Source organism: Populus trichocarpa, chromosome 2 (genome assembly GCF_000002775.5).
Source record: "Populus trichocarpa isolate Nisqually-1 chromosome 2, P.trichocarpa_v4.1, whole genome shotgun sequence".
Classification (NCBI taxonomy): domain Eukaryota; kingdom Viridiplantae; phylum Streptophyta; class Magnoliopsida; order Malpighiales; family Salicaceae; genus Populus; species Populus trichocarpa.
Window position 1 is genome coordinate 22,674,222 of NC_037286.2, and position 26,444 is coordinate 22,700,665.

At 32.4% G+C, this 26,444-nt stretch overlaps 2 protein-coding genes across 3 annotated transcripts; both read right to left on the reverse strand.

Moving 5' to 3' along the window:
- Positions 1-1,840: 1,840 nt before the first annotated feature.
- On the reverse strand, positions 1,841-12,778 carry LOC7466190 (fanconi-associated nuclease 1 homolog). 2 transcript variants are annotated; one of them, XM_024595868.2, is made up of 15 exons: positions 12,549-12,778; positions 12,274-12,436; positions 11,465-12,108; positions 11,270-11,374; positions 10,349-10,613; positions 10,199-10,261; positions 8,760-8,834; positions 8,545-8,660; positions 6,554-6,624; positions 6,368-6,455; positions 6,122-6,262; positions 5,826-6,046; positions 3,877-4,150; positions 3,520-3,753; positions 1,841-2,767 (listed from the first exon to the last, which is right to left on the reverse strand). In XM_024595868.2, the coding sequence occupies exons 1-15, from the start codon at positions 12,666-12,668 to the stop codon at positions 2,321-2,323; spliced, it is 3,027 nt and encodes a 1,008-aa protein (XP_024451636.2). In that variant the 5' UTR covers positions 12,669-12,778; the 3' UTR covers positions 1,841-2,320. The 2 variants fall into 2 exon arrangements, with proteins under 2 accessions (XP_024451636.2, XP_024451637.2); XM_024595869.2 differs by having other exon boundaries at positions 12,274-12,456; positions 12,549-12,714.
- Positions 12,779-15,818: 3,040 nt separating this feature from the next.
- On the reverse strand, positions 15,819-17,878 carry LOC7466191 (protein WHAT'S THIS FACTOR 1 homolog, chloroplastic). The gene is made up of 2 exons (XM_002302862.4): positions 17,734-17,878; positions 15,819-17,504 (listed from the first exon to the last, which is right to left on the reverse strand). The coding sequence occupies exon 2, from the start codon at positions 17,379-17,381 to the stop codon at positions 15,930-15,932; it is 1,452 nt and encodes a 483-aa protein (XP_002302898.3). The 5' UTR covers positions 17,382-17,504; positions 17,734-17,878; the 3' UTR covers positions 15,819-15,929.
- Between the last annotated feature and the right edge of the window lie 8,566 nt (positions 17,879-26,444).

Consider the following 26,444-nt stretch of genomic DNA (forward strand, 5'->3'; position numbering starts at 1 on the left):
AAAAAATTGAAAGTTAAAGCACGACTCCGTTGTCGTTTCAAACCAACCCAAATTTTATAATTATATATATATAAATGAATAATAATACCAGGAAAATAAATAAATATAAGTGGGTCCCGCAAATAAAAAGCAAAAAGGGCGCGTGTGATGCCCATTCCTGTTCTTATTTTTAAGGGGGGAAAAAAAAAACCCCTCGCTCTCGAATTATGGAACCCAACTGAAAATTTAGACAAAACTAGCGAATGGATCGTCGTGGGTGGTTGGGGATCATTTACTTTTATGATAATTAAAATAAGTATTACTATAAAAAATTAATGATTTATTTAAAGAGGAAAAAGAATGTCGAATTGATTAAAACATCATTACTCTAGAGAGGGTGATTTCTTTGTTTTTTTTTTCATTTCTTATTTTAACTCTTGAAGTAGCTAGTTTGTACTGATGATTGAATATCTGCATTTAGGGAGTGTAGTTACGGTTATTTTTTAAAGTGTTTTTTATATTGAAATGCATTAAAATAATTTTTTTTTTAAAAAAATTATTTTTAAAATCAGTGCATTAAAACGATCCAAAACACAAAAACAATAATTAATTTTTAACAAAAAAAATTAAATTTTTAGAGAACGCGGTCCCTGACGTTCTAATTTAACATTTAACAAATAAATATATTACTCTAAAGAGGTTTAATTGAGAATGCTAACAAAAAAAAAAAAAATTGAATATATACAAATCTTGGTTGGTTTTCTTAAAGTAATTTTTCTTACCATTAACATAAGTAATTTTTCTTATTATTATTAAATTTAGTTAGATAAACTGACATGAAACCTAGTTAGTCTATATCATATTTTAATAAAAATTAACATAGAGTTAACCATTAATTGTTATTTTTTAAAATAATATTATTTTGATTTTAAAAAATTAACTCGAGCTAATCCAACCCAACAAACAATAAAGCCGAAATTAGATTAATAACCCTGAATTTTTTGTGTCTTGACAAAATTGAAGATCACAGAACACTAGGTGGATTCATTTTATAGCAAAAGGAGAGGGACAAAGTGAAGAGCCTGATTTCCCATGATGGCGGGCAGTGAGCTTCAAGCACATAAAAAGAGTTAATGAGGTAATGGAATTATTACATATGGTTTTGTATGCCACATTGCATACATATAAAATGATGTATCTGAGTTACCTTCCTCATGCTTCCATGCATAATAATAAAAAATTATAGAAACCCACACCCATCATCATCACCATGCACATTCTTGTTGATGGAGGAGGCATTCTTTGACTTCTACAGAAGCTTTTTACTCTTGAGAATTTCCAAAAGCCATCATCACTCAAACCTGCATTATTTGTAAATTAATTTTTTTATATTTTTAAATCATTTTAATATACTATATCAAAAATATATTTTTTAAATAAATATTATTTTAATATATTTTTAAATAAAATACATTTTAAAATACATCTACTCATTCAGCTTTTACATCTCCTCAAGGCTTCAACACCACAAAATAAATCCAAAACCCATGAGATGCAAAGATAATGAAAGAAAAACCCTAACCAATATCCTACTTAAATAGCATGGACACTTATACTTTTATGCATAGTTTTGAAACCCGATTTGAGTTGGCAGGTCGACCCGGAACCCAGCCGATCCGGGACTAGAACCGAACCGGATTGATGAAAAAATAGAAAAAATCATATCCCGGTGTAACCCGACCGACCCGGCAGGTTGACCCGGCAAAATCCGGTAAAAAACCAGTTGACTTTTTTTTTTTTTACTAAAACAACGCCGTTTTGAATTTTTTTAAAAATAAAAATTGACCCGGCCGAACAGATCAAAACCCAAAACCCGAGCCTTGAACTGAACCGGGTTTAAACACGATGCTATTATGTTCACATTACTAGCTAATGTCATTATTACATCAACATGTACATTATGTAACGTCAAAAATATGTCTCCTTTTTGCCACCAAACAATTATGTGCATCTCGATAGTAGCAAGGATTGATATTAACATATAAAAAGGATACAAAAAAACTTATAAAAAAATTATTTTTAAATAAAAAAATTCATTTTTTTTTTGTAAAATGTTGTTTGGGCTGCTTTCCTAAACGGCAATTTAATAGCATGGTTTAGGGTTCTCTCCGTCTTTAACAAAGAATCTGACGAATTGAGGCCCTCCCTTGGAAACTTTATGCGTTGAAGTGGACAATAATTGCAAGTGAAGCCATCTGTATGATACTCCATCAACTGGCTTCTGTAAGCTTCTGAAAGTATCCTTGCATGTCTGAACAGTCTTACGAGCACCAGCTTGTCATCACGTGGATAATGGCATAATGCTTACTTTACATACTTCAGTGTTGAACCCACAATCCATTAGTAGCAGCAACCATGCTCGTTGCTGCTCAGAGAGGCAATCCCTGGGGCCTTTAACTTCGACAAGCTTGGCTTCACCTTTGTACTCTCCATGGAAGCGCCACAGCAACAAATCTGGCATTCCACTGGACCAGCTCCGATAATCTTGAGCAAGGTGTCGGCAGAGAGAGGCCAAACAAGGGCCTCCAACGCAGGTAACAGCGGCTCGAAGTTCCGGGAGAGAATGCCGGTCCCAATTAACACCCCTACAAGCTGTTCCTGAATGCAATTCCCATGATGTGATGAGGATCATCTCTGCCGTGCCATCATAAATTTTCTGCAACTGGGATTCTATAAGGCTCTTTCTTGCTGGATAGAAGTTATCAGTCTCTAAATCCAAGGGAGCAGTCTGCAAAATAAAATATATATATATATATATATATATATATATATATATATATATTTTCTTAAATTCTATAAAAATAGGTAAAAATTGGAGAGTCAAGCAACAAACTACACATAACAAAAGGGAAAAACAGATGAAGAATTGAGTAGCAAATACATTGGAACTACATTGAGAAGAAGCTCTTAGTGTCTGTTTGGGAGTGTGGTAGATATTGTTTAAAATGTTTTTCGCTTGAAAATACATCAAAATTATATTTTTTAATTTTTAATTTTTTTTAACACTAGCATATCAAAATAATCCTAAAACATAAAAAACAAATTAATTTGAAGATAAAAAAAATCCAAAAATTTTCAAAACAGCAATCGAAATGGAAGTCAAAACTTAACAAATATTCACAAGTTTTTATTTTGTTTTAGTAATTCATTTTAAATAAATCATTATATAATGAAAATCTTGAACATAAAACTAAATGATTAAAAATAAAAGAAATCTGCAGGGAAACTTCAACTGTCTTTTTCCCCGACTAGGGAAACCTGCCCACTACCATTTCTAAACTTCTCTTCCACAATTTTTAAAAAATATCTTCAATACAACAATGATAAGACTGATGATGGGGCAGCAGCTGTTAGCAACAATATAACTTATGCATATGATAGGCTATTTGTCTACCATGAAGTTTTGAGCATCAATATTTTGCAGCAAAACATGCCGAAACCCAAAAGATGAGAGTTTTACAGCTTAAATACAAGCCATACCTGAAATCTGTTGCGGAAGACACTTGGTAAATCAGAAAATATAATGTCCCACATAAGAAGTGCAAAAATTGTTAACCAAATTCCACTCTCTGTATGAACACCCTGCCATCCACCGCCTTCACCAGCATAATACTGTAAAGCAAGCTGCTCAACTCCACATTGTGCCCCATCTTCTCCATAGAATCTGCTCTTTATTCCAGCTTCACAGTTCAAAGGTCTTCCTTGAATATGAACCTATATTAACAGTAGGAATTTGTAAAACAGAACATTGTTGGGAGATGGCATATTTTGAGTTATTAACGTTGAACTACAAGTTCACTAGCATCCCAAATCTGAAAGAATCACCCAATCAGTTACCTCTCTGATCTTCCTCTTGATAAACGATGAGAAACTAGGAGCTTTCCAGCGCCTTGGTGGTTTTCCCAGGCGAAGAACACGCCTTTGCAATGCAATTCTTGAACCAGCACGTACCCCTGGATCCAGTAACCCATCTTCAGCAACTAAAAGGCTCTCATTGGGACAGCCCATGTGCTCCAAATCAATAGACAATCTCAGTGTCCAGTTCCCCCTTCTTCCATCACAAGTGAAATTAAAAAGCAACCTCTTCAACAAATTAATTGCATCCTTGTACCTGAAGAGAACTTCAGTTCATTTAGACATATTTCATGTAATCGCACATAATACAGCACCATTTTCCTGATGCTGCAACTGTCTTATTTAGTAATTCACATGATACTACAAACAAAACAGATTTTGACTTGCAGAGTAATCAACAGGAGAACATGAGACCAAGGACTATTTCCTTAAACACAAACAGAAGAGAGATGCCTTGCTCAAAATAATACAACTGTCCTTAAATGGATATACATTATTATACAGCTGAACAACAATTTTGTTACCAATAAATTCTGTGCAAATAGATTTTTGGCTTTGACCATAGCACCCACCAAATTTGATTCTGAAAACCAGGATAAAATCTTTCTATAAAACATTTGTATCAAAAAGGAAAAGAAAAATTCAATTGTTTACACAAGAAAATGCTTTCCAGAAGTAGAGCAGGAATCATCCAACATCAGATTGCCATTGACCAATCAACACCCCTTCCAACATCCTAAAAGGATATCCACGAATATACTCTGAAGCAACTTTTCATTCTTTGACTGTTCTTTCTGCTCTTGGTATATGATTTTAGAACAGTGCTAATCAACCCTAGGAAGCAAAACAACGAATTGGATGAAAAGAGCAAGAGAGAGAAAAGAGATGCATTGCACAGCCGCCAAAACCACCAGCACAATCGTCATCGCTGAAACATCTTTTCCACTTTCCCATCAATTAGCAAGTATATTGAAGGGCTTTTTTGTTAAAAGAAATTATTTAAAATGGTTGAAAATGACGGTTGATTTTTCTGGTCTGCATCTATCTTATGAGTTTTAGATTTGAAATATAGTGTAGGAGCCTTTGATGGTGGAAAATAATTTCTGCGGCGGCTTTTGTACCTTACCTTAAAAATGCAGCAACAAGTTTCTGAGCACAAAATATCAATGTAGCACCGACACAGCTAACTTCAATAATATCTATGAGGTTTCTAGTTCAAAGAATGTAGGAGAACTGACATTGCACAAGCACACGATCAACTTTCTTTATTTGGAATCAATATCAGTCACTTGAAAGACCAAAGTAGTCACAATGGTTTTTCCAGAATGAATTTATACATGTATAAACAAGCATATATAAATTCTACCACATGATCATGCATAGTTACCCACCATACTGATTTGATATGCACGAATTTATACATGCATCAACAAGCAAATATAAATTCTATCACATGATCATGCATAGTTACCCATCGTACTGATTTGATATGCATAATTTCCTCATAACTTAAAAAAAAAGATCATTCAGAACTCAGAAGTATCTCAACTTTACTAAATTTCACTTGCAAAGAAAACATATGCTGCAGAATGAACTGCTTCTGAAATTTGCAAAGACACTATAAGGGGCTGGCAGGTGGAGCCAAGAACTTCCGTGTTGTTTGGGGGAAGGGATGAAAACTTATTCTATTTCTTTATTTTGATGTCTATAGGGATGAGACCATTCATTTGAATAAAAAAAAGTTAAAATGGTAGAAGCATGAAGAGAATAAGAAGTGCTGCCCAGGAAGAGGAGAGGGCACTCATGATTTTCTATACAATAAAATAAATAAAAAGAAAAAAGCAAGTTTGCAAATCTTAAAATAAAGAGAGAAACAATCCAATTGCACTACAAAATTTCATAAAAGCGAGGCTAAATTATAAATTGTGTACCTCCGCTCGCGCTCAAGAAAAGAAACTCCTAGAAAGACCACTTTAGAGTATACCCAGGATGCTGAAAAGCATGAGAAAAAAGCAGTCACTAATTCAGAGGCTGTTGAGTGACTTGCTTTAGTATGAGACATACGAGACTCAGCTATCTTTATGCATCTAAGTACTGATTCACTTTTGTTTTCATCAAGAGATTCATCCATCATTTGTGCCACTTCAATTGCCTGTAAAACATGAAGTGTTAATGAAGGTAAAAAGCAGCAAGACTTTAAAGGCAAATTCTCATAGAAATATAGCACCTCTTCATAAGCTATAAGGTCACTTCGAGCTGAGAAAATTTGTTCCGATATTATGCAGTGGTATGCTGGATACTTGATGATGCCCAAATCAACAAGTAGGAATGCTGAAAGATCCTGCTCTCCATTCAGGAAGAAAAGTCTCTGCATAGGAAATGAAATTCAAAGAACACCTTAGTTGTAAACCAGATCAACATCCTTGTCTTATTTCCACCATGACTAACTCAAGCAATGGAAAGTAAAGAACACCTCAGTGCGCCAGATAAGGGACTCAGCTTTTGAAGATATCTTAATACAAATTCCTGTTCTATCCAAAATAGCGATTGGTAGGAATGGGCTGGTAAGATCAAAATCAACATGAAAGATATTAATTGCGATACTCATTGACACACCAAGAGGAGAAGCACATCATCTAACAGAAAAAAATATTAATACCATACTCCATCTTCATAGGATGAAAAAACAGATGCAATAAGATCCTGTTTTCTTGTAACACGAGTACCATTCTGAAGCCTCAATAAAGCACAGAAAATTACAAAGAAGTTCCATCAGAGAAACAAGAAGAGCATATTGCATCATTATAAGAATTTTTAATATAAAAAAAGATTGTGTTGCCTTCATGTACTGATTTACAGCCGCAGTTAAACATGGGTTTTATTTTTTAGGACATAATTATCACGCACACTTCATTTAAATATCGAAATTACAGAATAGGGAAATCACATAACAGAAGTAAAAGCTGTGAACCTGTAACCCTCCATGAATTTGTCACTTCCTATCCCCATAAGATATTCAAGCCTCTTAAAAAGCAAACATAAGGAACCATCTGAAGACCTAGATCAATATATTTGCTTAAAGTTAGTTTGTCTACATGAAATTTAAAACCATGACATTTTACTCTCAGTTTCTCTTTGCTTTCCCTCCATTTGAAGCCTTTCAAATTTGAGCACACTGCCTCTAGCATGGAAGCATAAATGGCATAAGGAAGTGCAGCCTTTGAAATTTGCCATCTAGGTGCAAACATGCAGAACTGTGGCAATATTTATAGTGCTCTAAGGCATTTCTTTGATGATTCATCTTCAGACACAGTTCAAGAACACTTTCTAAAACAGATGTTCATAATGTGTCAAATAAGTCAATTGTCCAATATGTACTGTAGACTTTATCAGGAAAGGACTACTATTTTGTTTGTTTAGTTGAATGTCATAGGACACATGCTTATTGAGCGAACCACATCACAGAATTGACTGATGAATACTGAAATTATTGACTGTAGTTTAGTATTTAGTACCATTCCAAACATGAAATCAGTCATATTGTAGAATATTCACTCACAAATACATTTTGATTAATTCATTTTTTTATTTTACATTCTGGAAAAGATCAAACCATGAAAGACACTTTAGATGAGAAGTAGATTGGTAAAGCTATAAACCAAGAAAAAGAATGGGAACTGAGACTTTGAAATGTTCAATAACAGCACAAGAGAACTTCTTAAATCATGGATTATGTTAACTTTTTAGAAAAGACCCGATCATGTGTGCACAAGCAAAAATCAATTAAGGACCAAGGAAGCACTGTATTTGTTGAGTTTGTCTGTTTTTAGTATTCTTTTGTGCATAAAAGGATAAAGTCTTGATCATCAAGCATGTAAAAGATGTTTGATCCGTATCTGTCCACAGAAAATCTCACTGTGTAGTCATCCAAAGCCAAATTTGTTTTTCTAAAGTAGTAAGAGATTTGCTAAACTAGTACGAGATTTGCTGCTAGTAAGCAAGAGAATGCATTATGACCTTGTTTTTCTAAAATAGTAAATTATAAAATCAATAATAATAGTAGTAGTAGTAACAATATTTTTTTAGCCACACGCTCTAGTATCCTATAAAACTTCAAAGAACCTATAATATGAGTTCAAGAAACAAAATGTAAAGAAACCTTTTTTTTAACATTTGTGCATAGGACCCTCTTTGTGGGACGGAGTGACTACAAATGTGGAAAAAAAAATATAGACTACTAAAAAATTAGAATCACAATTGTACTTCTGGAATCTACCATGACATTGCAAATTCATAGCCATGACACAGAAATCTTTTATGGATCAACAAGCAGCATCTGTAGCTAGAAAATTGATAAATAAAACTAAGTGTACCAATGGCTAACTTCTTCTTGTACAAGGAAGTAGACTAGAGTTTTCAATGGGACTGGGAGCATACCTATGTAGCACGCACTAATGGTGTGGGAGTTATAGAGAATACACTTAATCTCTAGTTGAGAGTGTTTAGTATTAAATACTGCTCTTCAGCAATACTTCTCCAATACATTACACAACACAATATGCCTGATGCCCTTGTCAGAAATCAATGCTTATGCAACAGTGGAAAAAGGATTAGGTCAAGTACTTCGGAAAATATGATACAAATGCAAACCTTGGACATGGATGCAATTTCACGTAGCTCAGACACGGTGAGTAAATTCAAAATCTTTTCCATGTCATTCTCTTGTAGTTCATCCACTCCTTTAAAGGAGCACATATAACCCATTGCTGATATGAAAAGAAAGAAAAAAATAACTCGCCATCAAAAGCCACATTCAGAAATTCAATATTAAGTTACAGAAAAAATTATAAAAATAGTTTAAATACCAGAAAGATCCTTGACAGCCTGCTGAGAATCAGTAACTTCTGGGTATGAAATATTGGACATCCGAAACCATGGTCCTAAAATAAGAATAGCAAAATGCAAGTTATAGTATTGGGGATGGATATCTAAATTTACATTTAGCATAAGAAGGTGATTTATTAGAGTGTAAGTATATATGTGGAGACAATGTCAATATTTAAACCAATAGGCAGGTAGAGAAATAAGATAGTTTCAAGCACTTCCACCAGCAACAATGATTAAAGAAAACCTTCATTATGAGAAAATGAGAAGTTACAGTGGTCACTCAAATTGTTATCTCATCCTAAAAGCCAATATACCTAAATTTCATTTACTCTTTGTACAAGCACTTAGTTAAGTCAAGAAAGAACTAAGCCAACACATTAATATCTTCTCTCTTATAAGCCAAAAATACAAACCAAATAAAAGAACTCTTACCACAGTTGAATACATCATAAAAACGAGCAAAGCAATATATTTATATTTTTTTCCCTCTCCTTTGCTGCCTTGATATGTGGCACAGAGTCCACTACTTGTTCAAACTAAATCAGCTCCTTGAAAAACCATTGCTGGCTTTCCTTAAAAGCTTGGCAACAACAAGAAAGATGGACGCAATGACATACTCTTGGGTCCCACTTATACAAGACACTCTAACAAATCTCAACAAAGAAACCATTTGTTTGATTTTCTTGAATTTCAAGGCCTAATATAAATATATCTGTTTAAATTACTATAACCAAACTTCCAAGAGAAGCCAAAAATTCCCAAGTTTATGAGACAAGCCATGAAACCACTAAGCATAATTGTTAGAGTATTGACCTAGATCATGCAAAAGTCTCAATCCTTAGGCCATTGGTTCAAGGTTTGTGCTTGTGAAATCGATGAAATTTACCAGTTCAATTGCTCAAGCAATTAAATTTAAAACATGGCCTAGCCAAGGGTCCAATTCATCATATTTTTGTTCAAACATCCAACTCAGGCAATGTTTAACAACTCCATCACAGTACTTTAAAGTGACCCATGCAGGTTTTATCTTTGGGGTTCATTTAAGCACCACTAGTAAAGAGCACGGTGCTTTTATATGCATCACCAAAAGAGAACAAAATAAAGAATTTCTAGGTCCTTCCTTTTATCTGGGATGACCGGAAAAAAAAAAAGAACAGGGAGAGAGAGAAAAGAGATGAAATTCACATTTATCTGGGTTTTGGGTAGATTATGGTAAATATTGTTTTTCATATAATGAAAATTTTCCAATCATCATCACCCAAGAAGTTATGCTTTGAAGGCTCAAACCTTAAAAACTCTTTGTTCTTGTGGTGCAGATAACTTACCATTCTAGTTGTTCTCATAATTGTCAACTTGCCTATTAATCCAGGTCTTGGGTTCTATATAGTATAAATTTTTGACAAGATAAAAAAATAACCTTTACGTGTATAGAGCCGAACAAAAAGCCTCTGACTGTCATCTGATAGAGAAATAAATGATTCTGTTGACAAATAACAATGAAATAGTTAGAAATTATAAAGAAGAGAAGAAAGTGATGAAGTATTAAACTAGATAGCAGAGTTTATACCTAAAAACATTTTTTCATCATTGGTGAAAAGATGGGGATTACTTTTTAAAACCTCTTGTATCAACACCCAAAAGTTTTGTTGATATTTCGTCATACTAGGCGGATAATTCTTGGCAGATTCAGCCACATGAAGAACATTTTTCCATGAACATGTGAAGTCCTCAATTTCAGTATGGTCTTTATTGTTTTGTAACATAACTTCGCAACATTCGATTTGAATGGGAACAACATCAAGATAATGTTTTGGAACAGATGTTATGCATCCCTGCAAAACAATCCTGATGGGATTATAATTATTTGGGAGTGGCAACCATTCATCATGTTCTCATTTGATTTGAACAAACACATGATAGTAAGATTAGGTTTGGTCGGGAGTAAACAGACATAAAAGTAACAATGGTAACTATTCATCATGTTTTGTGCACAATTCTGAGAGCAACAAATGTTGTGCAGGAAATTCTTTCCTTGGGGTCAGGGGCAATTAATTCTCTCTTTAAGAAAACAAATTTTCAGATATATATAGTTGAACAATTTTTAGTTCTTCTGTTCACCTTAAGTAACAATTTAACTTTAAAAACCTTCACAACAGTACTAATAACTCTTGCTAAATTACTTCAATATATATATATATATATATATATATTGAAAACAATCCATAAATGTAGACAGAGTCAATAGGACAGGTAAAATATATCATTAAACTATGCATCATCAGATTGGGGGGGGTTTCTGTATCACTTATTGATCAGTGCATATTTATCAATATCTACACCAAGATTCAAGAATAGATTCAATGGCAAGAAAATAAGTGAAGTGACACCCATCCTTTGATTTCTTTACACTACTTTACTCAAACACAATCTAGAATTCAAACATACAAGTTTGGATAGAATTATTTTCACAAATTAAGAACTATATTACCTTAAAGGTCAGTGAGTACTTATCAATTAGAGGAGACAAATATTGAGCTAATTCTCGGGGGAGATAACCCAGCACTTTACAGCATCTGGAATCTGCCAAAAGAACCTGAATCAAAATGATCACATGATTTAACATTAAAACTAATCTATAACAAACTGAAATTCAAGGAAAAACCAAAGCAGAAATGAGATATACCTGGATAGCATTGGGATCTTTAGCATTATCTGTCTCTCTCAAAAGACAGATGTTTGCACCAAGATTTAATTCCTTTTCAACACTAAATCTACGTCCAACAATGAAGGTTTCAAGAAACACCCCTGATATGTCACCCACAGGTACAGCCTCAATAGATTTCATGACCTCACTTCTCAAATTCAACAAAGAGGGATCAACTTGGCCATTGATCCGATCATCATCAATCAGTTTTTGCTTCATAGTCGAACCACCAGCACTAGTTCCTAAAGCAGTCTCCCCTGATATGTCATCCACAGTTACTGCCTCAATACATTTCGTGAACTCACTTCTCAAATTCAACAAAGAGGAATCAACTCGGCTGTTGATCCCATCATCATCAATCAGTTTTTGTTTCATAGGTGAACCATCCATGCTAGTTCCTAAAACAGCCTCCCCCATTGGAACCAATGTGCCTAAATTACCTTCATTTTCATCAACTGCAGTAGAGTTGTCAAAACCAACTGCCGCATCCTCCTGTACATTTCCTGTTCCCAACTTCTTTACATCACTAGACCTACTACACACCATTGGTTGTGAGCAGAAGTTGAGTTGGAAGAGGGTGCGCTGCGTCAATTTCCGTTTGGTTCCTCTAGTTAGGCATGCATCTAGAAACACCAATAAATAATAAAACAATTAAAAAAAAAATCATAAGCCCTTAACGCAATGTCAATATTTGGTACCTAGCAATTTCGAATAGTATCTCTCTATCTGATTTAAGTAATTAAACCTAATAATAAACGGCCTTAATTAAAAAAAAAAAAAATCTATACCTAAATGAGAGTTGATGATGTGGTCTTGAGCAGCAAGTTTAGAGGAACAAACAGGGCAAGTTACCGAATCTGAAGACTGCGGTGATTTGGATTTCTGTTCACTCTCCATTGACATTATTATTCCATCTTCATTTTCATCCGTTTTTCCCAAATTCAAAGGCGTCTGAGAGAAGAAATTAAAAGCTTGAAATAACAAATAACAAATCAAAATAAATAATAAAGAAAATCACAACCACAATCATAATCGGTGAGGTGAGGTGATGTGCAAGGAGTACCTGAGGAGGGTGAGAGTGAGAGATAATGGAAGTGGAATCGGAAAGAAGAGATTTACGATTGGGGAGGAATCTTCGGCGCTTACCAACCAATCGGATCAAGCTCTCCCTTCCCCTCAACATTTCTCTCCCCCTCTCCTCCTACTTCTGCTAGGCTAGGGTAAGCAGTGACCGAGGAAAAAATAAACTTTCCATTTGTTTATCGTCTCGTCCCGCCAAGCTGGGTTTTAATTTGGTGTGATGCCTAGTTTCGGCTTTAACTCTTTTTGTGCCGTTAGATTTAGCATCAGGCCCCGTTTGTTTGCAGGAAAGTAGTTTTTTTAAAAAAAATGAATTCCGGGGAAAGTGAATTCCGGAAAAGTATTTTCCGATGTTTGGTAGTGTAATGGAAAATAAACTGGAAAGCACTTTTCAGTGTTTGGTTATGTTATGGAAAATGAACTGGAAAATAATTTATTAGTGAATTAATTTTTTTAAAAATTTTATCTAATATATAAAAAATATTAAATATAAATATTAAATCACTTATAATATAATTTATTAATAAATTAATGGAATATGTCATTGGGGTTATATTTACTTGAATATAATTGATTGACTTGACTTCACAAATTAACCTAGCCTCCCTGCCTCTCTGCAGTTGCTCTAAGCAAATTCTTTCACTCATTTTATCTGCTACATCCATCTCCATAGTTTTTCAAATATCGCAGTAGTGATCATCCTTTACTTGTGGTTTGGCTGCTAAACAAAGACAGAACATTGGCTATGGAGATCCTTGGTTCCCTGACATCCACAGTTGTGGAACTGTTAATTGTTCTCATTAGACGCTCCGTTACTCGTGTATTCAACTACACAGGTAGTGTGAATGTTATCATACTCCACAAGCCTTTTAGAATAAGCCTCAGCTGCAAATTCAGCATCTGATGTAGGAGCCATGCTTTCTTCAAGACCAGCATACGTACTTCCTTCCTTTAACACAAGGGCGCCGCAGAAACTGCAAGGCCCCTCTCCTTCTTGTTCGCAGACAATCTTGCCACAGGATAAGCAATTACTCACCAGTCTATGCTGACGGGCTTGATATGGGCATGGCTTCCCCTGCTGGAAGACAAATGACCCTTTGGCAGCCTCTGCAAGTGAAACGACTTTTTCCATTTTGATATTGTAAAGTGGCTTGCTAGTGTGAATGTTATCACTGAAGAGGCTAACAGAGTTTTTGGAGATGAAGACGAGGCAAAGAAGAGGTGTTTCATGGGAAAGTGTTTTCCTTAGAATAAGAAAAGGAAAACACTTTCCTATCTTTTTTTTCTTTGACCAGAATTGAGTTTCCTTTGACCCATTTTCCTTATGTTCACCAAACATGGGAAAGTGAGGAAAATGGTTTCTAGGAATTCATTTTCCTGGAAACAAACAAGGCATCAGTTTGGAATTGCATTCCATTCTAAACGACTTTTTTTAAAAAAACATTCTTTTGAAAATTCTTTTAATATATTAATGTTAAAAATAATTCTTTTAAAAAATATATATATATTTTTAATACATTTTAAAATAAAAAATACTTTAAAAAACAACCGATACCGTATTTTCAAATAACGTATTTTCAAATAACTATTTAATATCCTAATTAAAGTTAATTGTATTGGATTAGTGACTCCAAAATGCAATGTAATTAAATAGCTTTTTTACCATCATTAATCATATATTTATTTATGTATTATATAGTTTTTTTAAAATACTTTCTAATTTAATTAATTTTTTTCTCAAAAAATTATGGTATTTTTTTCAAGGCTATTATAGAATGAAAGATATAAGAATCTATAAGAAGTTAGATTTGAACAATACCTTATAAATAAAGTCATTTGAAAAGGTTGGATATCTTATAATGTGCAAGTCAATTTAAATATGAGATGGGAGTTTTGTGAGATTGCGCGTGTATGTTTTTTAGGTTATATAGAATATTCAAGTTTGAGAATAAGATGAAGTCTTTTTTATCTCTAGGGGAAGAAGATGATTTGCCTTAAGGTTTAGACCTCTGTGTACAGCTTTGAACCCCCTTGTATTTCTTGTAAGGGTAGGATAGTCCATGTGTTTATCATCTATATTTCTTGTATCTTCCCCGAGTCTAATTTTCCTTTTAGATTAATGTAAATGTTCGGGCCAGCTTGCGTGTATATTGACTAATCCAACATGCTTTGAAGTTAATGACCATATAAGCTTTTAGTGACCCTGAAGTTAGTGAAACTCGAACTGGTGACCTCTAGAAAGCAAACTCAAGACCTGACCAGTTGAGTTAAACCCTTCAAAATCAAATTTTAAACATTGATATATGGGTTGGCTCCGAGGATATACTAATAAACCTCGAGCATGTATTACTTTCTTTTATTTATTCTATTTTCTTCAAAAAAAAGAAAAAAAATGAAGAAATGAAATTCATAGCTGAATTAAAATAAAAACATATAGAAAAACATTAGTATTAGATGCTGTAGTTTATGAAACCACATGCAATAATTAATTAGTTTTATTGAACTAGAGAAATTAAGTTGTAAAACTGTATATAAGTTTAAACTGTAACTGAGCTTTTCCTTTGTTTTCTCGCTTTCTTTTCGTTAAAAAGACTGGTATTTTTCTTTAATTTCTTTAAAAAATTTAAAGCAACTAATTTCAGAACTATTTCATCCCATTTATTTTTTATGTTTTAAAAGTATTTTTTTAAAAAAATTAAATTTTTATTTATTTATTTTCTTTTATATTTTTAAATTGTTTTAATATTAAAAATAATTTTTAAAAATTAAAAAAAAACATTATTATAATATATTTTTAAATAAAAAATATTTTAAAAATTACCACAACCACAATTAATTTTAAATAGAAGGCCTCGGAGGCAACAAACCACCAGGTGAATATAAGACACGAGGAATGCTTCGAACACTTACATGGTCTTGGTACATAAAGCCCATCAGTTCAAGTGCAGCCAATCAAGTTTCATTTCCCCTGCACTGCCTAGATATAGAAGACCACGCACATTTTGGAACGTAGCAAGTAGACAGGGAGAACTTTCTCCAGGAGAAAATGCTACATCTATAGGATTTGTGGCTACTGTGGTAGCATAAAAAACAAGCTTGATGTGCAGGCCGAAGGTTTAAAGCTATTTCATCAAAGGAATTAGGACGCCAAGATTAGCATCAAAACCATTTTAACAAACTTCCATCTATTTCTTAGAGATCATCCAGCTTTTTGGTCAGTACTTAGGATTCAATCATCTTCGCAAGGTCCAGCTTCAAAAGAAGTATAATTCACTGATATTTGCTAGCATCATTCACATTATACACAAACTACCATTAAAACACCTATATTTCGCAAAGATAAATAGTACAGTATCAGTCAGTGCTACCAAGGTTCCCTGGAGCCTCCCCCATCACTGGTGCCATCAAAGGAAGTATCAGCAGTCCATAACTCTCCATTCTCCCCATAACCATCAAACTCATTGTATTCGTCATCTTTGTCAATAAATTCATAATCAAAGCCTGAATCTTCAGAGTCAAACACATTCTCGAAACCATCATCATAGTCATCAAAAGCGTCGAGCAATTCATCATTCTCATCAACATCATTGGAGTCTCCAGTATCATTGCCATACTTACCACGCTTTCTCCTTTCTCGTCTCAACCTCTTTGCTTCACTGACCAACTTCATCAACTGATCTTTTATGACTGAAGTTCGATCATTTTCCAGAAGTTTACCATTCTCATCAAATCCCTCGACCAAGAAAACAGAATCCCTTAGGCCCTTCAAGCTCACATAAAATAACTCTGGGTGTCTTATAATCATCCCTCTCAACTTGTTGGACAGCCCAAATTCCTTCCTGAAATGTGTCAAGTGGTCTATTAAAGTCCTCTTTTCAACTGTCATGGCCAACACCTCTCTTACAACCGCACAAGCTCTCTTCTCAGCCGCAACGGACTCCTTAGCAAATTCTTCTAAACATGTGTTATATGGACACACATCAGGCAAGTCTCCCAACTTGACCAGGAAATCTCGGTGACGTCTCTTCAAATTAAGACCCTTTCGAAGTGTCAACTGCTTGAATTTCAAAGGCCTGTCCACTATCAACTCACGAGAAACTTTCGGAGCGGGCAAAGGAATAGCCAGCTGTTCATCCCACGATACAAGCTCAAGTGCACGACCGTACGAGGTGTCAACAGTCCTGAATTTATCAGGGTGGTCATTGCAGAGGCGAGATCGAAAATTAGCGGGAAGCCCGAGATCAGGTGCAAGATGAACCAGCTTCGACAAGACAAGTCGGCGATGAGAAGAGAGCATGAGAAGCTTCTGCAGTTTGTTGGCTAAATCAGTGGAAATTTCAGACTGAAGACGAAGTTCCTGTGCAGCAAGGGCTGCAGCAGCTGGGGTCAGACGAACACACAGCTGATAGTAAGGCTTGGTGGCATTTAATGGCAACGGAGGTGTCGGCATTGGAAATATTTCAAAAATGGAAGGGTAACGATAAATCATAGAGCGGATTGAACAAGGTTTCGTGAGTGAAAGATAGGAACGGCATTTGGAAAGAATGTGGAGCGGAATGTAATGTTTTGGTTTGGACAACAGCAGCGTTTTAAGCTTTTGAACAAACCGAATCCTACTTTGTCTCACAACGTGCTTGTCTAGTGAAACATCACGAACAATTTTTGGAGCTGAACAAGATATGGAAAGACGCTTGTATCTGGGTTTTCTACAAGTCAGGGAGGGATTTGCATGTAGCTCAGAAGGAGTACTCGATGGGAGGAAGGTGTACTTGAGGAAACAACCGGTTTGGGAAGGGGAAGACAGGTACAAAGCCATTGTTGTTTCAGTGATATAAGAACCAAGAAAAAGTCTCAGAGACTTTATCACAAACAGTTGGGGAGCATTCAAGAAACGAAGAACGGCCACCAAAAAGGGCAGGTGGGAAATGTTGTATGTACCCTAACGCGGATGAAAACGAAGAAAAGTGCATCATTAGAGATGAAAAGTAAAGGGGTTAACGAGAACGAATTGAAGTTGCATGAATGCAATCAATTGAGTAAAGAAGATTAGATTAGCTCAAAGACAAGGTGGGTGTTTCTTGAGTTGAGCTTGTCGGTATCAAATCTTTACCTTCTTTAACATGAAATTACACGAAATTGGAAGAAGATGGCAGAGACGAGAGACTTACAGACACTTGGTGGGTGAAAGTTCATGAGAATGGAGTACCTCTAGCTGATACAGCCTTAGAGTGGAGTGGTGAGGATATACTTTTAAAAGCCGACCCGGTGAGGGTTGAGAGCAATACTCAAATTCATCCTATTTTTTTTTTTAAAATTAAAATCATATCAATTCAACTAAAAAAATTTCATAAAACAAATTAACATGCTAATAGTTAAGTTTTTACTAGGTTACCGATTAATTAATTTTTTAATAAAATTAATTAAGTCTTTTTCTTAACTTGAATTTTTTTAATTAATTTTTAATTTTAGATCGATGAAGTTTTAATGGACTCATTAAATGGTCCATATTTTAAAACAAAAGAGAAGAGAGGATGATAACTTTATATTTGTCCAATTTTTTTCAAGCTAAATATGAGTATCAATATAATTTAAAGTTATTTATAATTGAAATAATACATAATTAATATTACTAATTTAACTCATCATGTGATGTAGAAGATATATATTCATATATAAAATAATTCGATTTTTGTAAGTTAATATGATGAAAATATCAACCAAAATCAATATAAAAAAAGTAAATCCAATTTAATGAATATTGATCAATTAATATGGATTTACATATAACTCAACAATTATATAAGTTACAAGATATTAATACAATTAATAATCAAGAAAGCTCACTAACATGTAATTATGCACAATCATTTACATATAATATCATGAATTCTCCAACTTGTGATTGATGGTGATAGAGGCTGCATGTTCTCTTTATAGAACATGTTACCTATATATATATAAAAAAAAATTAAAGTAAACAACAACCGATATAAACACATATATTGAGTTAATAAAATAATAATAACATGATAAAAATACAAAAAAAAATGTAAATACATAAATATGAATAATAAAAAATAATACAAGACACTTAATATTTCAATTATATTTATGGTCATTTCCGTCGTCTTCTACATTTTTATAATTAATTACCTTCATCTATTTTATTATTTAATTTTTCATCTAAATGAGTTGTGAATTTCTCTATTTCGCCAACATCAATATTAATAAAATTATTTTGATTCATACAAAAATTATCATCATCAAGCTATTTCGTTGATTCTTATTTTTACTTGAGATTAATATGATATAAATAATGATTATCTCTAATAATGAACACCTTTCATATATATCAAAGAATAATAGATCTAGAGGTTTGCTCTCTCTGTGGTCTCAGGTTCGAGCCTTGTAGTTGGTCATATGATGGTCACTGGAAACTTACATGGTCGTTAACTTCAGGACCCGTGGGATTAGTCGAGGTGCGCGCAAGCTGGCCCGGACACCTATGTTAAACTAAAAAAAAAAAAAATAGATCTAGAAAAAGAAAAAAGAAAAATTCAATTCACAATAGCTGATCACAAAAAAAAGCCACCACCTTTGTTTCTCCTCTCACCATTATTGTTCATCTATTCCAATTCCAACCTTATTTATCTCCCCAATATATAGGTTCAAATCCAGATTTGTGTTGTTATACAATACTTGCCCTTACGCCTTTACTTTCATTTCTGGGCTATGATCCCGCGATCTTATTTCTTTTTAATTAATTAAATATCTTGGGATTCCATCCCTATTTCTTTTCTTTCCCACTACGGCACTACCTCTCATTATTGCTGTTTTTTTTTTTTTTTTTTTTTTTCCTGACATAGGACTACTAGCTTGAGAGCTTCAAAAAGATTTTTTTCACAGTTTTTGTTCAATAAAAAAGGGCTACCCTCCCATTTCCATAAAAAAAAACCTTTAAAAGCCTTTGAGGAGGAGAAAAAAAAGAAGGAAACGATGAGTTAGGTAACTAGGAAAGGAGAGAGTAGTAGGTGATGATGTTCAAAAAATCCATGTAATCTAGGAATATGGTTTCTAGGTTGGATAGTTGGTTAATCAACTTGTTCTTGCAATTTTATTCATTCTTCCTAACCAAGGTGGTTAACAGTTTATATTTAGTGCTTAGTAGACTAAGGTGAGTTGTGGCTAGTATATATATGTAACAGAGAATAAAGATTATGAACCTTTGTTATGAAGGTCTCATGATATATTTATAGCCTGTAAATTTTTTTTTTATGGAGAAAAGAAGCTGGAGTGCAACTTCATCTTTGTGATATTTTAAGTTACATTGTGAGCTGTATTCTACTCATTTTATCCAGCTAAAAGATTGAGACATGACGGGTCATGATAGACCTAAGACTACTTGGGTCTAGGCTTGTCATACTATCAAGCCCACCCGGGGTTGGGTCTGGTTAACTCCATACCCAACGTGCTTTCATTGGGGTGTGTTTGGTCCTAATGCGTGCCAACCCAACACATGAAAATTTGAAAAAATTTATACTTGTATGTTTTTCCTAATCCGATATTTATTGGTAAATATATATAAAGATATACTGATAAAATCTTGGTTCATCAGTAGGAGATAAGAGATGCAATTTTATAATTGAAATAATTACCCATAACATTCTATAATATGATCAAAATTATATTTGCCTATCAAGTTTTGAAAATCTATAGTTTGCATCCTAAACTTTGATGGATGTGTAACAATTTACTTCTTATACATTACATATCCAAAAAAAAGTCAACAAAAATCATTTGATACTTACAAGTTTACCATTATTTTCTATTTAATTACTAAGAAACTCTAAACCAAAAAATAACTAAAAGGCCATATATTTGATTTTTTTACCCAAGTAAAAAACCCTAAAAACAATAACCAATTATTAAATTGTGCAAATGAAGAAAATGAAGGAAATTCACCATTAGAAAAGGTTAACCGGACAAACTCAAGCATTGAACAATTCTAAGCTAGGGCTTTAAGACTCATATTTGTGTAATCTTGGTGGATTGTTCATCAGAAGTGGTAGGGAGAAATTTAAAGGAAGTTGGAGTGAAATTGAGCAAAGATTACTAGATTTTTGTGCTAATCTTACGATACTGCACTCTCTGACTCCAACAATTGTCCAAATGAATCTTCTCCAGGTTCTTGCACTTCCCCGACCCTTTCTCAGGGCTGATCAGATGTAATTTACTAGGCCAAGCTCTAATATGGAATCCATTGCTTTTGCCTTCGATCAACAACTAGCATAAAAAATGATTTTCTCTCTTCAAAACCTACTTGTCATCACCCAGTTCTAGAACCTTAGTTTTCTTCATTTTCTAAAAAAAAATACAAAAGTAAAAAAAAAAAAACATGTTTTCAACCCAATGCAAAATTTAAAAAAATAATAAATAAAAAAATAAATAATAAAAAAAGAAAAGAATATGAAATAAGTGTGTGTACTAAACTTTGAATTGAGTGAACTTTGTACTTAGTATAAAGTCCGTTTGTTTGCAGGAAAGTAATTTTCTTTTGAAAAGTAGTTTTCTTGGAAAGTGAATTCCAGAAAAGTAAATTATATTTCGATGTTTGGTAATGTCATGAAAAATAAGTTGGAAAATAATTTCCAGTGTTTGGTTATGTTATGGAAAATGAGCTGAAAAATAACTTATTAATATTTTTTTTCAAGTTTATTAAAATAATAAGGAACAAATCTTACAAATTAAAAAGTTGAATGAGAATGGAATTGAGAAAAATCTAATTTCATAAATTATCTCAAATAAAATAAATAATAATCAAAATAATAGAGATCAAATTTAACAGATAAAAAAAAATAAAAGATGATGAAATTAAAATAATTATAATTATAATTTCATAAATTATTTTAAATAAAATAAGTAACAATAAAAAGAATGATGATCAAATTTGATAGATAAAGAATTTCAATTAAAAAAAAAGTACATAAAAATAATAAAAATAAGGACCAAAGTTAATATAAAAATTAAATTAAATCAAATTTTAAGGGATGAAATTAAAAAAAATTCAAACAAAATATATAGCAATCAGAAGTTTTATGGACTAAATTTGACATAATCAGCAAATAATATAATATTTCTAAACTTTTCACAACTTCTGGAAAGTGTTTTCCGCCTAAAATAAAAGGAAAACACTTTCCTGGAAATCAAGCCAAATTTTCCTTTGACAGGAAAGTGTTTTTCGTTGACCAATTTTTCTAATATCAAACAAACACAGGAAAGTTTGGAAAGTGGTTTTTTCAGAAACCACTTTCCGGAAAACAAACGCACCCTAAGTGTATTAAACTTGCTATAAAGCTATTACATTAAAAAAAAGAAAAACAAAACTTATCCCTTTCTCACTTGAACAAGAAAAACAGGCCTATAATCCTGAATGGTATCTTAACTAGTTAGGTCTGGATTTGCTTTCCAATAGTCACAAGTTAAAGTTCTCTCAAGGCCACTAGAAGCTTACATGGTCGTTAACTTTAAGACTCGTGAGATTAATTAAGATATGCATAAGTTGGTTAGAACATCTTTATTAATAATAATAAAAAAAAACAGGCTTCTTTCTTTTCAGAAATAAATGATGAAGTTATCCATCTCTCCCCACAAAACCACCACCATTCACTCAAGATAGCAGCAAAAACACACAATAACAACACTTTTTCTATGATAAGAAAATAAAAAATGAGAGAAAACAAGTGCAAAAAAAACATCTCCCTTTTTTTTAAAAAAAATAATTGCCCCTCACTCTTATTATTTATTCCTTGTCTCCAGCCATTCTCCCCATGCAACAACTCTAATGAATAGCAACAATGTCGTTGTCTCCTTTAAACCCAACAATAGTAACCCATCTCCTTTTAGTGACACCTTCGCTTCTAAACCGCCTTACAACCTCCTTCCTCCTCAAACTAGGTCAACTGTTAGTCTTCCAGATCGCTACCCATCAATAACTTTTCACCACTGGCCCTTTCATCAGCAACAGTGACAGCCAAGACATATAACCTCTTTTCATAAACTAGAATGACAAAAAAAAAAATTATAATAGAGAAAGAGAAGAAGCTAGAAGAGATAGGAAGGAGAGGGAAATCAAGATTCAAAACGGGTTGATCTCCTCCTTTAAGCAACCGTTGATCACACCGTCGACATAAAAGTGACGAAAAGAAGAAAACTACCCGATCCATTTAACCATGCTCTTCCAAAGTCACCAGAGCATTAGTCCACTGGCCACTAGTCATGGCAGTGCGTGATCTACATGTGCCAACATTATTTTGACAGTCTTGATAGATTCTCGACTGTTCCAGCAACTTCTAATCGATTCCCACCATTCCAGAAGGTTGATTTTGAATTCCAATTATTTTTTTGAATGATTATTTTTATTGTTATTGTTGAATCCTTGTGATAAATTGTTGATTTTTGTTAAGAATTTTAGTTGATTCTGTATTATTATTATTATTATTATTATTATTGATTGTTGAAAAATATTTGAAGTCTTGTGGGTTACGCTTGTTGCGTGACAACCTCGATGGTATGATGTCATCATGGAATTTATTTTTATGGTGAAATAAGGTTGAAAATTAATACCCTACAATGAAGTTGAATGGATTATATAAGTCGTAAAAGCTTTATCTAATATATAATTGTTTGGTCTTGATATGGATTTTAATATAAATTTGATTTGTTTGTGAGTTTTAACGTGCACTGATGTGTTCGTTATATTATGATTTTTGTTGATGTTATTTTTAAACTGTGAATTTTATTATGTGTTGACATTTGTTTTTTGTGAAATTTGTATGTGCATGCTTGATTTCATTGCGTGTTTAATTTTTTTCATAATGAAATTTTTGGAAGTGTTTCCACGTAAAAATCTAAAAAAACATAAAAATCTATGAATATAAAAAAATAACATGTTCATTTTTTATTGTTTTTATTTTTGTATTTAGAATAGGCAAACTTTAGCAAGAACGTTTAATACATTTTATCATTGAAAACAAATAATAATACAACTTATTTTAAGTATGATGTATAAGCTGATGTCTATCTTTCATATTATATAACTAGCCTTTTATCTAGAACTTTTAAAAATCAATTAGGATTTCTTATTTTTATAAAACTAGGTGGTAACCTTTTTCATATTTTTTACTCTCTTCATATGCAGCTCACCTTGATATCCCCTTCGACACCACTAATCCAGACCCACCAAAGCACCAAGATTTTGTAATTTTCAAGACCCCATTTAGTACTTATTTCACTAGAGTAAAAAATTTTCAAGTTCCCTTAAAATGGTTTTTTTTATTCACCTTGATAACTAAAATCCAAAACTTGATTGAAAATGAATCCAACCCATAAAGGAAACAATTTGTTTTCTTTATTCTCTTTTATGTTTTTAACTTGTAAATTTAATCTAGCCTCCAATAAGAATCCAAAGAATAAAACCCTAATTAAACAAAAAACTCAACCTCCCACTCTCCAAAAATAGGTTTTGCCGCTTTGGATCTTGATGAAACGAATGATAGAATCCAACAGCAAAAAGAGATAACCACACTAAACTACGAAATCATGTGAGAGAAAGTGATTACAATCACTTGTTTTTTTTTGTTTGATTTGGGTTTAGGAGGAAAGAGAAATTGATTTTTTAAAGAGAAGAAGTTATCTATCGTTTGAGTTGATTTTTAATATAATGTAGATGAGGGTATTTTGGTATTTCTATCAAATTTAGAATTTTTTTTGACCCGTGATGCAAACTGTAATTTTTCAAAACTTGGTAGGCAAGTGGAATTTTGACCAAACTATAGAATAGTGGAATTTTGACCAAACTATAGGATGTTAAGAGTAATTTTCTATTTAATATTTTACGACTTTAGGGCTCTTTAGTAATTAATTAGAATATAATGAAAATTTTGTAAATAACTTAAACTATTTTGTTGACTTTATTTTAGCGAGGATTCAAAGTATTTTACAGCTTTAAAATATTTTGGTTTTGGATGTAAACTGTAATTTTCAAAAGAATAAAGACAAAGTGAAAAAATAATTAAATTATAGATGGAAAATCACACTTAGCATCCTAATGTTTGGTACAAATTGCGATTATCTAGTATAGTTTAAAAAATTACATTTTACATTCTAGATAAAAAAAAACTTTTGGAATTTGATGAAATGATCATATTGCCTTTATATATATATATATATATATATATATATATAAAATGAAAATTAACCAAACAATAGATGAGTAGCTCCATTGCATTCTCTCTTAGACCAAATCACTCCCTCTTTCTCTCAATTACATTTTTCTTTCGTCTTGTGAACGAAATTGAAACCTAAATCAATTGATTTTGTTTAATTCGAGTTGATTAATAACCATTTATTTTTCAAAAATTCCTAATGGTTACTTGGTGGCATTTTTATTATTTTTTGATTTTTAATGGCTCTTTAGTCATTAAATAAATCATAATGGTAAACCTATAAATAATTATATATTTTATATTGATATTTTGTAAAAAGAATATTAAGTGTTGGCATATATCTATAAATTTAATCACAATTCAAACCAAACCTCATAATATCAAAGATAATTTTTAATTATAAAAAGATAATATCAAAGATATTTCTCAATCATAATTATTTTTCCCTAAAAATATTTTTTCTCAGTTGAATTCTTATATGATATAAATATCACATTGGAAGTTAAAGGACACATGTCAAAACATGCAATCACTCATGCAAAATCTAATATGAAAGGTGATCCATAGAGACCACCTATACCAATAATATATAAATCTTATTTAAATAATGTTGGGTTTCTGAATGTTATACATATATTAAAAACAATAAAACAAAATTACTTAAGAGTCTTGGGATCTCGTTAAACAAATCTAGATTTGCTTAGGGATTTTTTACTTGAAGATTTGATATTCTTCAGCTTCTAATAATTCTTTAAATGGTAGGTTGTTACAAACCACAGGTCTTCTAATTATCCAACCTTCAACAGTAATTCATATGAACCACTAGTGAAAAATCTTCTAACCTCTATTTAAGAGAGAAGGATTGCTATGCCTAGAGTGTTTGCTCTATATTATGTGATTTTCATAGTTTTTCTGTTTAACAAACAACTACTTCTTAAAAAAATAAGAGGCACAACATACCATTTAAAGAAAAAATATGAAAAACCCTACAAATTGACAAAATATCAATTTGTCCTTTAAATAATATCCATATATTATTTAAGAATAATTTTAGAAATTTAATCAATCAAGTCCCTACTTGATTATTCTAGGACTAAAATTATAATCCTTAAATTAAATACATTCTAGTGCTTAATTTCTAAAATTATATTCAATCAAGTCACACTTGATTAATTATCCCATTTTAATTTGTATCTAATAGTTCTTAATATGTGTGACCTATTAGGTTCTTAATTTCTAACTCTTTTCAAATCTCATTTCATCTTGGCCAATGATTTTTTAGTCAATACTATTTAAGAACATATGAAATTTTTTTTTTAATTCATATAAAATGATGAATCCTCTCTTGATTATTAGTGTATCTTCTTTATATAGTTCATGCTATACTCAATGTCCGCCTCTTCATTACATCGATTAAGATGAAAAACAACGTGATCAAAACATAACATTCTTTATATAAAATAGCTTAGTGATCTCAAGTCTAAGGATCATTTACACAACCGTCACATTAACATTTTCATAGATATATGTGATCTTTTTATATGATTCTTATGCATGTAAGTTCAATGTACATGTCTTATAACAAGCATTTACATATTAGTTCTAGATTTTCCTTGTACCTTAACTTATAAGAACAACTATTTTCTTTCATAAAG